This window comes from Pelodiscus sinensis, chromosome 1, assembly GCF_052426305.1.
Source record: "Pelodiscus sinensis isolate ZL-2025 chromosome 1, ASM5242630v1, whole genome shotgun sequence".
NCBI lineage: Eukaryota > Metazoa > Chordata > Testudines > Trionychidae > Pelodiscus > Pelodiscus sinensis.
This window is the reverse complement of record NC_143052.1, coordinates 82,028,460-82,045,288: the sequence shown is the minus strand read 5'-3', so window position 1 is coordinate 82,045,288 and position 16,829 is coordinate 82,028,460. Positions and strand designations below refer to the sequence as shown.

At 46.7% G+C, this 16,829-nt stretch overlaps 1 protein-coding gene across 5 annotated transcripts; it reads right to left on the bottom strand.

The window, feature by feature from the left end:
- Nucleotides 1-232: 232 nt before the first annotated feature.
- On the bottom strand, nucleotides 233-4,930 carry SOCS2 (suppressor of cytokine signaling 2). 5 transcript variants are annotated; one of them, XM_075933302.2, is made up of 3 exons: nucleotides 4,805-4,930; nucleotides 3,275-3,524; nucleotides 233-1,857 (listed from the first exon to the last, which is right to left on the bottom strand). In XM_075933302.2, exons 2-3 carry the CDS (start codon nucleotides 3,408-3,410, stop codon nucleotides 1,400-1,402), a joined length of 594 nt encoding a protein of 197 aa, XP_075789417.1. In that variant the 5' UTR covers nucleotides 3,411-3,524; nucleotides 4,805-4,930; the 3' UTR covers nucleotides 233-1,399. The 5 variants fall into 5 exon arrangements, with proteins under 5 accessions (XP_075789417.1, XP_075789419.1, XP_075789411.1 ...); XM_075933304.2 differs by lacking the exon at nucleotides 4,805-4,930 and adding an exon at nucleotides 4,676-4,763; XM_075933296.2 differs by lacking the exon at nucleotides 4,805-4,930 and adding an exon at nucleotides 4,330-4,751.
- Nucleotides 4,931-16,829: the final 11,899 nt, after the last annotated feature.

Below are 16,829 nucleotides of genomic sequence, written 5' to 3'. Positions count from 1 at the left end.
ATCTCATTTGCAGCTTCTGGGAGCTACTGTAATACAAGTAGCATCTTTACTAGTTTATCACCATTTCAGTTACAGAAATTCAGTCTCTACTTCCCTAATATGAATATATTCCACCATCTGATATTTGTGCACTTGCTTGTGTATTAGCTAGGGGGAAAAGAACCAAGGTTCACAGGAAACATTACTATCGGACAAGCAGCAAGTTTCAACCTAAGTTAGGAGAGACAACCTGTGCAATTAGATTCACTTTATTGAATAAGGTCTGAAGTTTGACAGCTACAGCAGTAAATAAATCAACTTTCCCATAATTCTAGAGGAAAAATTGAAAAAAGACTTCTACATTGTAGAAGGTAGCCATAACTGCTGGTTTTCATGCTGAGATATCAGAACTGAGCAACAGCAGAGCTGCACTGTAGAGAGTCTATGGCCTCACCCAACAGAGGCTAAATAGTAACAAGGGAAGATGTTAAAACATCAACGAAGAGGCTGGTACCTCAGTAACACACTGAATTGTATTCCCTTCATTCCAATTTTAAAAGCTTTTGGAAATAAGGCTTTTAATTTGATTACTGCAGTACTACTCTGTGCAAAACATATAACCCCCTTCCCCTCAAGATTATGGTTCAATACAGAATAAAATGTTAATAATTTTTACTTTGTTGAGTAGTTGCATAAGTTTGGTAAGAGTCACAAGCCCAAGCCACTTAACATTGCAAAAGTATACTAGCATCAGCACCAAACTAGTCCTACTTATTATTTGACCTCTCCCATGTAAAGCTGCAGTCTCTTCCACATCCTGTAGATCAGTGGTGTTCAATCTTTTTTATTTTGCGACCCCTAGTGCCAGGAAAATGTTTGAGAGAAAAAAAAAAAAAGCACCAAGAATATTTTGTTGCGGCCCTTTAATTTAAAGTGCCAGTCTGCTTCCCCTGCTTCCACTGTGTACACATCAGGCACTGAGCCAGGAAAAGAAAATGGTGGCCAGCCTGGTGCTACGACCACTCCCAGGAAGACAGCCGCGACCCCCAAGGGAGTCATGACCCACAGGTTGTGCACTGCTGCTGTAGATCACCCTTTCAGATATTACTTGGCAGCCATTACAGTGCTTTACACCTTTTTCTTCAAATACAAGACTACATTCTGGTCAGCATCCCAAATCTTCACAAGTTAGTATGATACCAACATACCTTATTAGAGAGACTGCAGCCTCCACTCACCAAAAATAGGATTTGGAAAGGCTTGTTTGGAGGCATTTTAAATCCAACCTGTCTTCTCCCCTAAACTGACCCCATTTGATAATAAATGCCATGGTGAATTGTACAGCTGGATACTCAGTTCTTTGGGTGATCTTAAAAGTTGCATTCAAAGTTATTCTAAAAGAGACATTCAGAAAAGATATTTATACCTGGTATTGATACTCTTTCAAGTACTCTTTTAATCTTGTTGGTAAAGGCAGTTCCCAGATCTTACTTGTACATTTGTTTATAGTTATTCTACAGCGATGTTGCAGAGATGGAGTTGAAGTATAGAGGGGTTTGTTCAAATAAAGATGCACTGTTCCATTTGGTGGAGTTTCAGGCCCGGTTTTTCTATCCTTGCATGTAAGAACATAGTATTCAATCAGATCAACCACACTATCAAACTGTTTAAGCCTAGATCTGACACATATGATGGAATCCAGTCTGAATTTGCCATTTTGATACTCAATACGCAGATTGGTTGGTCCAGCTGATGTTTTTACTGAAATAGTCAGTAGGTACTCCGAATGTGAGCTGTCTCTAACCAAGAAAGTACCTTCAGGTGTATCTTGTAATCTTTCTTTGGCTTCAGCAACATTCATATTGCCCCAGTACCACCCTGTTAGAAGAGGGAGATAGTTTAAATGTGTCATCATGACACTATCAGGTCAGTATTTCCATGTGTGTTACTGTGTGAGTGAATATTAGATTTCAAAATATGCTGAAAACTATATGGGAAACTTATCATGTACCATCTTCTGTACAATAGCCAAAATAAGTTCACATCAAACTACATAAGGAATGCTCCAACTTTTAATAGCCCTGGTTAACTTATTAGAAATAGGGCAGTACATGTAGGAGAAAATCCATGTTGAGTCAAGGCTTCCAGTCTGACAATCTAATGAAGATAAAAATCTTGCATTTTGTAAGGCAGTTAGTAGTTCCTTGAGCTGCAAATATTCACTTTAAAAAAATAATTCCTACAGCTGTATAATGGGGGTAGTTTTCCACATTTGAGTGATGTAACTGTAATTGAAGAGGTTTAAGTAGTATATGAAACATAGGAGGGCTAAGCTAAACTGGAATTTCCCAAGTTACAGACAAATTTGATACTATTTTTAACAATTCATTCCTCCCTCCCCAGAGTCATTCTGAACTCCATCTGGAATAACTGCTATAGCATGCCTCTGACACAATGGTTTTGACCCACAATAGCTTAAGCCCAATAAATCTGTTAGTCTTTCAGGTGACAGAGCACCCTCATTGTTTTTGCAAACACAGACTAACATAACTACCCCTCTGAGACTGCTACTTAAGTGTTTCCTTATTTTATTAACACAGCTTTTTATATATGAAGTGAAGCTATTTTCACTAAAAAAAAAATGGTTCTCAGAGAATTTATAAAAGTATTTTTCCCCGCACATATTTCCAAATGAGGCAGCCTGAAGTTGAGGATCTTAAAAAGTTTGCTATTTATTTTTAAGTAGATTGCTGTGTTTCTATTAATTGGATTTATTCCTCTTCACCCCCCACTGCTCGTATGAGAGTGTGGCTGTATGTCTCTTCCTTGTCTCTACCTAAAGAGACGGTTTCCAAGAAGTGGTCACCACAGCAAGACGACCAAAAAAACCCAAACTAAAACAAAAAACGCCAAAACTAACTTTTACCATCAGCTACAAAGCGGCATGGTTTCAAGGCGCGCAGCGCTGGGTGACCCAATTCAGAGCGGATTAGCATGAAATTGCTATAAAGCGCTCGTCCGCATGCAGGTCAAGAGAAGGGAGACTGCGCAAAGCGGCTCCCGCGCCCGTTTGCCTAGCACGGGGGCTGCTCGATCGCGACTAGCCGGAGGGGCTGTGACCCGCTCCCTGGGCAGTTTAGCAGGCACCGCCAGGAGCAGCGGTATGTTCAGCGACCTACCCGGGCAGCAGACAAGTGCCCCGGGCCAGGCCCTGTGCTAGCACGGCCCGGCCACGAGGCAAGTGCCCGGCCGACCCCCAGGGAAAGGCGCCCGCTCGCCCTCCCCGCTTGCTTACCTGCCCGCCTCAGCTCCTCCATCGCCGCGGCCAGGCGCTCCGCCGCCGCCCTCTCGGTCACCTCCGCCCCGGGGCCCCGCCACTCGGTCCCGGCCCTCTCCGCGCCCCCCGAGGACTCAGAAGAGCGGAGGGTCATTGGGGGGGGGAGGCCGAAGTCACCCGCGGGTCCCAGGACTGGGGGGCTCCGCTCCACCCCCGCGACGCGGGGCTCTCAGCGCCGCTCCGGCATACTCCGGCTCCTCGCCGCCGCCTGCACGCGGGGACACACGCTTAGCGCCGCGGCCGAGCCCCAGCCCGCGCTTCCCCTCGCCCACCTCCCGGGCGCAGCGACTTGGCCCCGCGAGGGAAGGAGCCGCCCCGGCCGGGCGCAGGGCCCGCCTCGCTCGCTCCAGCGAGGCACGGCCGCTCTCGCTGCTGTCGAGGAACATGCGGCCTCGCCAACAAGCCGCCAGGCGCTGCCGGGGAACCCAGCCCGGCTCCTACCTTCGCCTCAGCAGCCTCCGCTTCTCAGAACCCGGGCGGGGGGCACTTGGGGCCCGGAGAAGCCCGCATGGGGACCAGCCCTCGAAGCCCCGCCTGGGGGCCGCCCGCTGGCTGAGGGAGGGCGAGCCACACGCGTCTATTCTCTGGGCTGGGGCTCGCGGGGCGCCCGGCAGGGCCGGTCCCCCGGGGCCAGCAGCGCGCGGAAGCGGCAGGCGGCCGGGAGCCCTTCTCGCCCGCCCCGCGCAGGCAGCTGCGGAAGAGCCGGGCGGCGGCCTGTGCGAGCGGGGCTCTTACCGGCTGGACGCCCCCCACTTGCCTCCGCCGCCCCGGCAGCTCGCTGGGGGAAGGGGGACGCGGCCGCACGGAGACGCTCGCACGTAGTTAGCCCCGGGCGCCCCCCGCCCCTGCGCTGGTGACTGCACAGGCTGCTTTCCAGGAACTTTCCAGGAACCGCATCATGTGACAGCGCCAGCGCTGGCGCCTCCGCCGCGCCGAAGGGGAGCCGGGCCGGAGCCGCTGTCGGGCGCGGAGCAGCCGCCTCGGTCACCCCGCGCAGCGGGCAGGAGACACACCTGCGGCTGGGGTGCAGCACGGACCCCTCCGGCCCGCCGCGGCGCGGCTGCGAAGCCCCGTCCTGGGGCCCACGCGGTCTGGGGGCGCGGCCGCAGGTCAAGGAGGACGGGCTGGGGGCGGCAGGCGAGGCGGCCAGTCAGGCGGCTGCGGAGATCGCAGCGGGGCCGGCGGGCGCAGCCTGGGGGCAAGTGTGGCTGCAGGGTCGAGCCGCCCTCCCACGCCCCTTGCCCCCCGCGGCATGCCGGGCTGTAGCCCCGCGCGTAGCAGCTCGTCCCTCGCCCCGGGAGCCCCGTCCCCTTAGCGGGGCGCCCTTCGGACACCCCGGGATGACTGATCCGGGAAAACCTCTTCTCGGCCCGCCAGCGATCGCTGCTCTTCGGGACACAAACCAGGGCACCGCCTTAAGAGCGGGCTGGCGCTTCTTGGACCGGTTCCCCTATCCCGCACCGCCCGCGGGAAGCGGATCGCCCTCACCTGGGGGGACCTCGCCCCACTTGTACGCGTCAAGAAACTGGGTGTTCCCACCTCTCTACGCTTGTTGCTTCCTTTCCCCAGAGAATGTCGGGATTCGGGAGCTGTAGCAGCACCTGAGCCTTACGCAGTAATAAAAGGCTCGGGAGTTCTCTTTCTCTGGGGAAATCAGTCTCAGGGTTATTAGGTACTTAAAAGGACACTGCCAAGTGTTAGACACTCATTATACGAGGGAGCTTTATAGTGAAACTCCTGCCCCCGCACATCCACACACTAAAATATTACTCCCCCCCAGTCTGTTGTTCCACTTTTAAATAATCTGTAAGTCGCTTTTGGTAGGGCTCACAAAAATGGTGCAGCGTACTCCCTCTGCTGGCTGTGCATTATCGTCTATTGAACCGACCCTGTTCCGCATTGCTTGGGGCTGCTGCTGCTGCTTCTTTGGTACGAGGCTTGTAAGATTATATTTTTGCTTGGAAAAGTTGATGAAGGTGGGTTTCAGAGGACACACACCCGTGAAAAATATTTCCATTGACAAGAACTGAAATGTACAGATAGACAAAGTAACAAAAATGCTTTCTGAAAACTTTTAATAGCTTGATTTAAGTTTACTTAGGTTGCATTTTGATGTAAATTGACGGCTTGTATTTTAATAGTTAAAGCTTTAACTTTGTGAGTCTCAACATCTGTTGTCATTGGATAATGATTAACTCCTCTGGGCTGGTCCATCATAATTTCCGATAGCTGTGAACATTTAAAACTGAACATAAAAAATAACACTTTAAAATAAACAGTATTATCCATCAAAGTTAAAACAAAATAAATAGTGATATCTGATAAGCCTATTCATTATGTAAAAAACAAACAACCTCTGTGTTAATATCGGCTCTATTCAAAACAGGAAAGTGTCACAAATAGCCCAACAGAATAGGGCAAAACTGGGATGGAAAATTGTTTAAGTATCATGCAATAAAGGATTAGAAAGATTTTCTTTAAAAAATCCTAGAAATGCCATTAAAATACTTAAATATCAAAATTCTTGTCAGAGAAAGATGCGAACAGCTAGGTTTTGTGGCACAGCAAGCAAAAGGGTAAGGTTCTAATAAGATAATATGAACTTTACTATTAATATGACTTCTGAATAAAATAACTTAGGTAAACTATGTACATGGATTCACTATCAATACAGAGAGAGCTCTGGTAGCGTCAGATGTCTTTTGAGTTCAGATTTTGGGGTAACTCCTGAAATAAACTATTTTAGCATCTGAAAGGGGGACTATTTTTAACAGCTGTGTTAAAAAAGAGATTATTTGTAATAACTAAATATAAAGCTGAGAATGAGAACAAAGGGAGAGAAAGATTTGAGTTAGTTTTGTTTAGTTTGCTAGTTGGCCAAAGAGAATTCTTAAGATTTAGCTAGCTGCTTATGCAATTCATGAGACTGACTTGAAAAAAAATTATTTTGCAAAGTGACTCTGTAAAGACGACATTGTGGGCTTCCATGTTTCTAATGTTGCAGTGATTCCAGATCACATTTGCTTAGTTTGAACAAAAAGGTGGTTTTAATTACTGACATCATCTCAAATTCAATATGGGAGTTGAAAATCAAGCAGGCTTCTTTCTGACTCATGCATCGTCACCAGTGATATAAAGCATTAGATTCTGAAAACCATAATCTGCTCCTGTTTTCATCTATGCAATTCAAATGTTTTCAGATTCATCTCTCTTTTACTTGTATAGAACCCATTTGTTTCCAATTGCATAGATGTGAAGGGGATCAGAATATGTCCATAAAGTTTGGAACTTTAACAATTCTTCTGGTGTTAAGGACGTGTGCACTTGAATAAGACATAGCTCACTTTCAGAACTATGTTGCTTCTGCAATGTTAACAGGAGTTTCTTTTTTATAAGTAGTGAAAATGTATTTTTGTTGCTAAAATAATTATTTGTGTCTGTAGATATGCTGCTCTGGAAAATGCTATTTTCATATAGTAGTTTTTCAGATTAGGACCACATTTTAAAGCCACTCTGATTCCTTTTGGAAAACTTTGTAATGTATCCTACGTAGAGAAAAGGCTGCCCTTATTACAGATTTGCTATATGTACTGTACCAGTAATCTTCTCCTGTTTTGTAAGTGGCATTTGTATGTAAATTGTATTTTAAGATTTCCTCTGCTCCCGTTGTTTATTCCCATTTGAAGTCTGATCCCATGTTTGTAAAACCACAACTGGCTGCTGTAAAAATGACTGATGTCACAAGATGGAAATTATGATTTCAGGTGGAGAATAAACCACAAGGACAAAGTTTTAAGAAGTAAATAACTTATTTTCATTCAGATATGGCTATAAAAAGGCTAAAACAAAAATTAAATAGAAAGGCTCTTTTCTGAATAGAATGCTCTATTAAGTTTTCCATTATCTTGTTTTTAACAAAAAATGTTAAGGGACTGACATTTACAAAAGTGAGGAAATTCAAATTTAAAGCTTCGAATCGATTGTTAAAAAAAAATCACTCTTTTCTGCCTCATTGCTCTAGTCCAGTACACATTTAAATTTAGAGACTGTTTTGTGATTCCCCATAAATATTTTTTGGCTTCCCAGGATGACTTAGGTTTGCTGTTCCTACTTATAATCTGTTAGTCTGCTTTCCTTTTTGTTTATAGGAGTCTTTCAAAATCAATAGGGGAGAGAAAACCTTTTTTAAATGTAGAAAAATACAATTTATGTAAGTTGCGGGATTTCGGGGTATGTGCAGTATGTTAAATGATACACAATATATACATTACATTCATTTTCTAGAAGTTGTCTAGACTGCAAACTGATGGTGCTCCTTTATCTTCTTTGGCACTGCAATTTTTGGTACATCCATGAGCTGCCTTGTACTACATAACAAAATTAGAGAGAATGGAGGAGAAGGAAAAATGAAAAAGGAGAGAAAAGAAATAGTAATAAACTCAATTCTTAAAGTTTAATATGGAGTAGTGCAAGCTTGAAAAAGGATTTTAAAATCTGCTCCCTGACAGTGGTTCCTCTGGTCAGTCACAGATGTGAAGAGGGAAAGAGTTTCTTCCAAAACAGGGAGTTTAAAGTGATCATTTTGACTTGTTTTCTTCTGTTTGTTCTTTATGAGAAAAATTCTAGGGCAAGTGTCACATAATATATAGTTTCAGTTTTTGAGTGTATTGACTAATTAATATTCTGAAGCTCTTCTGAGAATTCAGGGCAGATTAAGTCATTTGTTAGGGCCAATTCATCCAAGGAAAGATTAACAGCATCAATTTCAGAAGTCTGGGCACCTTTTTCAAACACTTTCTACAATGCATAAATCATCTTACTTAGTTCAGTTGAACTGATGTACATATTTTTTGTAATACGGAAAACACAGTTTTAACGTGCTACTGAAAATCAGGAGCGGAATACAATGGTATTTCAGACCTGCTTTTGGTGATATGCTGACAAAGAGGAGGGGAGAGGGGCTGGTGGATTTGTGTATTTTCTCATGTAAGCAAAACTATTTTTTTTCATAAGCAACATGGGAGGCGGCAATAGCTTTGGCAAAAACATGAAGTTCCTTTTGATGGAAATGTTTTACTTTGTTCTTGAAAAGTATGCTGAGTTTATTGGCAGATTTTACTTGTGTAATGGATTGGAGGGGGGAAGGGACTTGGCCCGGATTATTGGTCATGTTAAGGTTGCTTTGTGCTGCTAAATAGATGTAAAGCAGGTTTATCCAGCTACTCAGGGGAATACATGGACAGTGTAACTGAGCCTTTCCTAATTCTTTCCATCCCTGGCCCTCAAACTCTAGGTGCAGGATATATAGCTAAGAACATCCTTGCACTCTAACAACCCCCAATTGTTGGAATAGCTCCTGGGCAAGGGAATACATTTCTTAAAATAGTTCAATGTTGTTTCCTAGGCATCCCCAATTATTGATTATTTGCTGTATTTTCACAATTTCTTACCAAAAGACAACATTGTATGATCTCTTCCCCTCCAACCCATCCCACTCTAACGCACAACCAAATACTCTAGTTTTGGGGCTAAGAAATGGGCATGCCAAGTTTCCGATAATACCAAGCCAATTTTACACACACTTCAAGAGAGATTTTAATGGAAACCCCTGAAGACTCCTTTGATTCTAATTGCTAGAACTTGGAAGAAGAGGGCTGCTGCTTTTGCAAACTCTTTTTGTTCTTTTAATCAGTTTTATGGATTCAGATAGTTCTTAGAATGTAAGTAAATACAACAAAGATAAAACAAATATTTTTGTAAATGGGATTGACTTGTTCTTTCCAGCCACTAAAGGAACAGAATGTTTTTTTGTGAAATAAATCATGATTTCTATCAGATGACTAACAGGAAAATTATCTGCCACCATATTTCCTGCCATTTTAGCTATTCAGATGTGGGTTTTAATAGTCTTTATGAATAAGACTGTGCTAAATGAGAATACTCAGAGACTCAATATATTTGGTCATTTTTCTTTCATAAATCACTGAAATTATCAAAAACAAAAGACAGGACTATGTAGCACTTTAAAGACTAACAAGATGGTTTATTAGGTGATGAGCTTTCATGGGCCAGACCCACTTCCTCAGATCAAATAGTGGAAGAAAATCGTCACAACCATATATACCAAAGGCTAGAATTAAAAAAAAAATGAACACATATGAAAAGGACAAATCAAATTTCAGAACAGAATGGAGATGGGGGGGAGGTAAATGTCTGTGAGTAGATGATATTAGAGGTGATAATTGGGGAAGCTATCTTTGTAATGGGTAAGATAATTAATGTCTTTGTTTAAGCTTAGGTGTAAAGTGTCGAATTTATGCATGAATCACAGTTCAGAAGATTCTCTTTCAAGTGTAGTCTTAAAAGGTCTTTGAAGCAGGATGCAGGTAATCAAGTCATTGAGACAGTGTCCTTTCTGGTTGAAATGGCAAGAAACTGTTTTTTCTTTGTGATCCTGTCTAATATCTGTATTGTGGGCATTGATTCTTTGGCGAAGTGTCTGAGACGTTTGTCCAATGTACATAGCAGATGGACACTTTTGGCACATGATAGCATAAATTATATTTCCGGATGCGCAGGAATATGTGTTCTTCATCTTATAACTCACTTGGTTAGGTCCAATAATGGTATCAGCAGAGTGAATATGTGGACAAAGCTGGCAATGGGGTTTGTTGCAAGGGAAGGTACCAAAGTTGGTCTTTTTCACTAGAGCTACATCTACACTGCCCTTTCTTGCACAATAAAATATGCAAATGAGGCAAAGCAGTGAGGCAAAGCAGTGAATATCACCATGCCTCATTTGCATACTTAATGAGCCACCATTTTGAGCAAAGGGTTTTTGGTCAAGAGACGTTCTTCCTGAAAAAAAGCGGCAGAACGGCTTTTGCGCAAGAGGGGGTTTTGTGCAAAAGGGAGTGGTATAGATGGCTCCTTTTTGCACAAAAGCCCCTTGCGCTAAAATGGCAGCTCATCAAGTATGCAAATGAGGCATGGCAATATTCACCGCTTTGCCTTATTTGCATATTTTCTTGTGCAAGAGAGAGCAGTGTAGACATAGCCTAACAGAAGCTGTTCCAGTAAAAGATACTACCTCACCCACTATATTTTCCTAGAGAGATTGTGGAGAGAGAGAAGGATCATTTCCTTTGTGGGATGGCTAGATGAAGTTACCAGCAAACCCAGAATGCTGAACATAATTTTCTTCCCTCTGTCTTTCTAATTTGTTTTCCTCTGAGGTATCATCTAGAGACCTGCGTTAGGTTTGGGCTTCATTGTGCTAGATGGGGGTGAGGAACCTTTTTTGGGTCGGGGTTGCTGACCCAAAGAAAAATCAGTTGGGTCCACACACAAGTCAGAAGAAAAAAAAAAACCTCACTGAAATGACCCCCAACAGAGAAGAAGACAGACATTCTCCACATTCCCCTGGCACATTAGAGCCTTGTGGGGGCCAGTTTGGTAGATTTTGTGCGCCCTAGCCCCATGGAGAAGGGGTGGGCTGGAGCACCACCACAGGCTTTCTAATGACGAGGGGGAGCCCCAAGCCTTGGGGGCCAGCTCCAGGCAAGCCAGGGATTGCATCCAGCCCCTGGGCCTTAAGTTTCCAACCCCTCTGCTAGATGCTGTACAAACATACTAAAAGAACTTTAAGAACACATCACATTTAGTATTTCCATAGATTTTGCAAATATATTAACTACATTTTAAAGTCAAATAGAAACGTTAATTTGGTACTTTGGGAACTGATTGGAAATGCTGGTACAAGGAAGGTGGAATCTCCTAGCACAAAGAATCAAACATTAATAGCATTCTGTACACGTACAGCTCCTCATATTAAAGGCTCTCAGGGCACTCTAGCAAATAATGAGTCAAATCCTGTTCCATGACTTTTATCTGTTGTGGAGTCATATATACACAAACACACACGAGGAGTGGGTAAATACTGCTAAAAACACCTGTGAACTTTAGTTCACATGCTTAAATACATTTGCTTTTAATGTACTCCCACAGAGTTATATTCTGTTGCTGTGAATATGCTAGCAAATGAGTTCGTAGGCAAGAATGTTCTTGGAAACAGCAATTTTAAGTAAATATTGGTGAATATTCACTGTGAATATTGTCAGATCACAATATAAGGAGGTATGGCTGTAACATTCAAGCATCTGTATTTCTGGCTGAGAAAGAGGGCACAGATACTATAATCTGTATAGAAGAAAAGACGGTTACTTACCTGTAACTGTTGTTCTTCAAGATGTGTTGCTCGTGTCCATTAGAATGAGGTGTGTGCATGCCGTGTGCACGGTTCCTGGAGCATTTTTTCCCTCAGCGGTACCCGTTGGGCCAGCAGGTCTCCCCCTGGAGTGGTGCTGCTATAGCAGAGCATAAGTACCCCTGGCAGTGCTCCCCCTCCTCAGTTCCTTCTTGCCGGAGACACCGACGAAGGAGAGGTGTGGAGGAGAATCGAATGGACATGAGCAACACATCTCAAAGAGCAACAGTTACAGGTAAGTAACCATCTTTTCTTCTTCAAGTGATTGCTCATGCCCATTCGAATGAGGTGACTCCCAAGCTGAAACCATACAGAGGTGGGGTCAGAGATACGCTCCTAGCGAAACACAACGCAAGGTTATAAACAACCAATCATACGTGTATTTAACATAACATAATAAAGGTACCCAACTGAGGTATTTATATCATCAGTACATATATTAACTTTTTTCCCCCCAGGTTTACAGAACTGAACTGAGAACAGCAGAACCCAGAGCAGCATCATTCCTGGCCTGCTGGGTAAGCACATAATGCGCCGTAAACGTGTGAACAGAGGACCACGTGGCTACAAATCTCACCTATTGGAACTTGCACCACAAAGGCTGTGGAGGATGCCTGAGCTCTAGTGGAGTGAGCCTTAATGTGGGGCAGCTCCCTGTGCGTCAGAATATAACACTCCCGGATACACAAAGAGATCCAAGAGGATAGTCTTTAGGCTGATATTGGTGACCCCTTCATTCTTTCCGCAAAAGAAATAAACAGCTGAGATGATTTGTGAAAGTGCCTCGATCTGTCTACGTAAAAGGCTAATGCCCTTTTTGCATCGAATGAATGTAAGGACTGCTCCTTAGGGGAATGCTGGGGCTTCGGAAAGAAAACAGGTAAATAAATGTCGTGGGATATGTGAAATGAGGAGACTACCTTAGGAAGGAAGGCTGGGTGTGGGCATAATCTGACCATATCTGTGGATAACACCAAATACGGGGGTTCTACTGTCAAAGCCCTGATCTTGGACACCCTCCACGCCGAGGTTATAGCTACAGGGAAGGCCACCTTAAAGGACAGATACTTAAGCGAGCACATGGCTAAGGGCTCAAACGGGGGAGACATAAGCCTAGTAAGCACCCGATTAAGGTCCCACTGAGGCACTGGTGCCCTCACATGCGGAAACAACCAATCGAGACCCTCGAGGAACCTTTTAACCACATGGTTGATAAAAAGAGATCTGCCACCAACCCCAAGGTGGAAGGCCGACATGGCTGCCAAATGGACCCTAATAGATGTGGTAGATAGGCCTGCTTGACGCAGCTCAAAAAGGTAGTCAAGGATAACCGCTACCGGGGCCGAACCAGGTCTATCTCCCTACTGACTGCCCATAGGGAAAACCTTTTCCATTTGGCTGCGTAGGCTGACCTGGTAGCCGCCTTTCTGCTCCCCAGCAGAACTACCTGCACACCCTCAGGACAAGCAAGCTCTGGTTCCGTTAACCAAGGATAAGCCAGGCCGTGAGGTGGAGGGACCCGACATTTGGGTACTATGGGAGACCTCCCTCCCAGGCTTGAGTGACCAAGTCCTGACTGGGTGGGAGAGCCGCAGCTCGTCCTGCACCATTTCCAGCAGGATGTGATACCAAAACTGGGCCAGTCACAGGCTATCAAGATTGCCTGAGACCTGAATTGCTTGGTCTTGGCTAGGACCCTGGGAACAATGGGGTATGGGGGAAATGCATACAGCAGGCCCCAAGGCCAATCAATGATCAAGGCATCACCTCTGGACCCCGTCCCAGGAATGAGAAATAATGGGGGCATCTCTTGTTCACTTCCATGGCAAACAGGTCCACCTAGGGATGTCCTCACCTCTGGAAGAGAGGCAAAAGGACAGCGTCCTTCAAGCACCATTCGTGGGTTCTGAAGGAGTGGCTTAGCGTGTCCGCGCCAGTGTATTCTTGCAACCTGGCAGATACGCTGCCTGGAAGTGAATGTTGTGGGCTATGCAGCACTCCCAAAGGAGAACCACTTCCTAACATAATGGAGAGGCGCAAGCCCCGCCTCCCCCCCACCTTATTTACATAGAACATGGCCGCTGTGTTGTCCAGCAGCACTGACACTGACTAGGAAGATCTTGCAGGCTCTCCCAACAGCCCTCAATTCTCTGACATTGATATTTAAGTCCCTCTCATGAGGAGCCCACAACCCATATCCTGTGGTGTGCAATATGCATGCCCCACCCCTTGTCCGAGGCATTGGTTATCAGTCTGACCAAGGGAACCTCCTTACACACCCCCTTGCACACCTCCTCCTCTTGAGTCCACCATTGCAAGGAGTCCACTACCTGCTGAGGCAATGACAGGACGGAGTCCCAATGAGCTCTGGCCTGGTTGAAAGAGCTCGCCTAAAGAAGTCTGAGCCTCAACTTGGCATGGCGAACTACATGCGTACAGGCTGCCATATGTCCGAGGAGCTTCACGCAGGTCTGAGCCGTTGTAAGCAAGAACAACAAAAGGTCGCACACAATAGCCGCCATAGTTCTGAACCTGGCCATGGGGAGGTACGCCCTTCCCCTTCTGGTGTCTGTGTAAGCTCTCACAAATTCTATGTCCTTAGAAGGAGTTAACAGGGATTTCTCCTCATTTATCAATAGCCCTAGTTCCCCAAAGAGGGACCTTGTAAATGTTATATAGGCTAGCACCTGATCCCTGGACCAGCCCCGGATGAGCCAGTTGTCCAGGTATGGAAAAACTTGGACTCCGTACCTTTGAAGGAATGCTGCCACCACTGCCATACATTTTGTAAACACTCTGGGGGCAGTGGAGAGCCTGAAGGGAAGCACCGTACACTCGAAGTGGTTCTGAGCCACCATAATCCAGAGGAACCTTCGATGGCTCGGCTGTATGGCCACATGAAACTAGGTGTCCTTTAAATCGAGGGCCACGTACCAGTCCCCTATCTCTAAGGCTGGAATAATGGAGGCTAGCATCACCATCCTGAATCTCGTTTTCCTTATTACCTTGCTGAAGTTTCTGAGGTCCAAGATAGGACGAAGTCCACCCTTTGGCTTGGGGATCAGAAAATAATGGGAATAAAAACCCTTGCCCTCCAAGTGAGGCGGAACTCTCTCTACCGCTCCTTTTTCAATGAGTGAAAGGACCTCCTAACTTAGGAGGACCTTGTGAGATGGGTCCCTGAAGAGGGACTGGGAGGAAGGGGGCAAATGCAGAAAAGTGATGGAGTAACCCATGTCTACTAGGCCTAGCACCCACTTGTCGGAAGCAATGCGGGCCCAGGCCTGGGAAAAATGGGACAGCCGGTCCCCAAAAGGAGGGGAGACAGTGGGGGTTGGTAAAGGGTCCTCTGGCAAACCTTCAAAACGGCTGCTTAGCCTGCTCGGTGGAGGGTGGGCCAGCACCCCAGTCTGAATCGTTCCATGGGCGTCAACGCCTAATGTGTGAAGGAGGGGCCCCCGCAGCACCACTAATACCCCCACTCAGATTAAGAGGCTAGTGCCTCCATTGGTCCTGTTGAGACAGCTGAAACTATGACCTTCTCAACTCTCTAGCAGGGAGCTGCCTCCTCTGGGGGGCTGGTGTATGAATGCCCAGTGATCTGAGTGTGTCCTTCGTGTCCTTCAGGCTATGAAGCCTCAAGTCAGTATTTTCAGAGGAAAAGGGATTTCCCATTTAACGGCAGGTCCTGAATTGTGGTCTTCATGTCCGGAGGGATCCCCAAAACCTGGAACCACGCACTCCAATGCAGGACCAGACCGGAGGCCATGGTATGGGCAGCAGAGTCTACAGCGTCCAGTGCTGCTTGCAGGGCTGTACGTGCTATGGTTCTCCCTTCTGTGGCTATAGATGCAAACTCCTGCCTGGAATCCGGGGACAACCTGTCCCGGAATTTGTCCATCGCCTGCCACGTGTTGTAAGCGTAGCGGCTCAGCATCACTTGCTGATTGGTGATGTGCAACTGGACACCACCTGTGGCATAGACCTTGCGTCCCATAAGGTTAAGGTGCTTGGGCTCCCTGGATTTTGGTGTAGGCCCCGTGCCCCGGCTGTCCCTGCCTCTCCTTTTGAGTGGCCGCCTGTACCACCAAGGAACCTGGAACTGGGTGGGAGTAGAGGTGCTCATGCCCCGACTGGGGAACTAAGTACCTCTTTTCAACCCCCTTAAGAGTGGGGATTAAAGAAGCCGGGGTCTGCCACAAAGTATTTGTGATTTTAGCCACAGTCTTGTTCAATGGGAGAGCCAGCTTAGCAGGGGCATCTGCATTGAGGATATCCACCATAAGGTCTGTGTCCTCGGCCACTAGCTCTGCTTGTACACCCAATTTCGCCGCCAGTCTATGGAGCAGCTCCTGGTGCGCCCTGGCATCCATTGAAGGCATGGACGGTACCGGGTCCGCCAGGACTTCATCGGGAGATGAGGAGGAAGACTCACGAACAGGTAGAGGGTCATCCAACCCCACAGGAGTGGGTGGCTTGGAGAGGCTCGAGTCTGGCAAGAGGCAGATTCAATGTGGGGGCCGTCACCTGCCTCTGCGGGCTGTCCATCCTAGATGGCTCCGGGGGCCTCGACACCGAAGCGGAAGGAGTGCTCCTTTGATGAGTGACACTAGACCCCTGCGATGGAGGCATCGGGCCCTGCAACTGGTGATAGGCCCATGGCGTCCAGAAAGACCAGGATGGCTAAGCCTTCAGGAGCCAGGTCTGCTGAAATTCAGGAATGGGAATGGTGCCGGGAAGACTCCCTGGACAAGCCCACGGAGCACACCAACTCTGGCTCCGACTCCAAAGAATAGTCCGATGCGGACCAGGGCGGTGCCGTGAAGGGCAGTTTGGAGAGGTGATGCAGCTTGTACCTCTCCATAGACTCTGGCTTCCCTGCATGGGCAAGACTGGGCAGTCCCATCAACGGCAGTGCTGGGGCGCCGGTACCGGGAATCTGCTTCACTGGACTGGAAGCTGAGATTGTCTGCTCTGCTGGAGTCGGTGCTGAGGTAGGTGGTGCCACCACAAAGTGTGTTGCTGGCAGGAGCTCTGGGCAGGTGCCACGGAGGTCGCCAGAACCTGGTGGGTTGGGGGTGGTGCTGTCACCCCCAGTGCCAAAGCTGGTGCCGACCAGGCCACTGATGCAGTCGCTACTACCGGTGCCACCCTGGCCCCTTGTGCCGCAGGTGAAAATGCTCCAGGGTATGGAGGTGACGGAGGCGAAGCTGTTAGCTTAATGAGCTCCTGTGCTGCCTCAAAAGT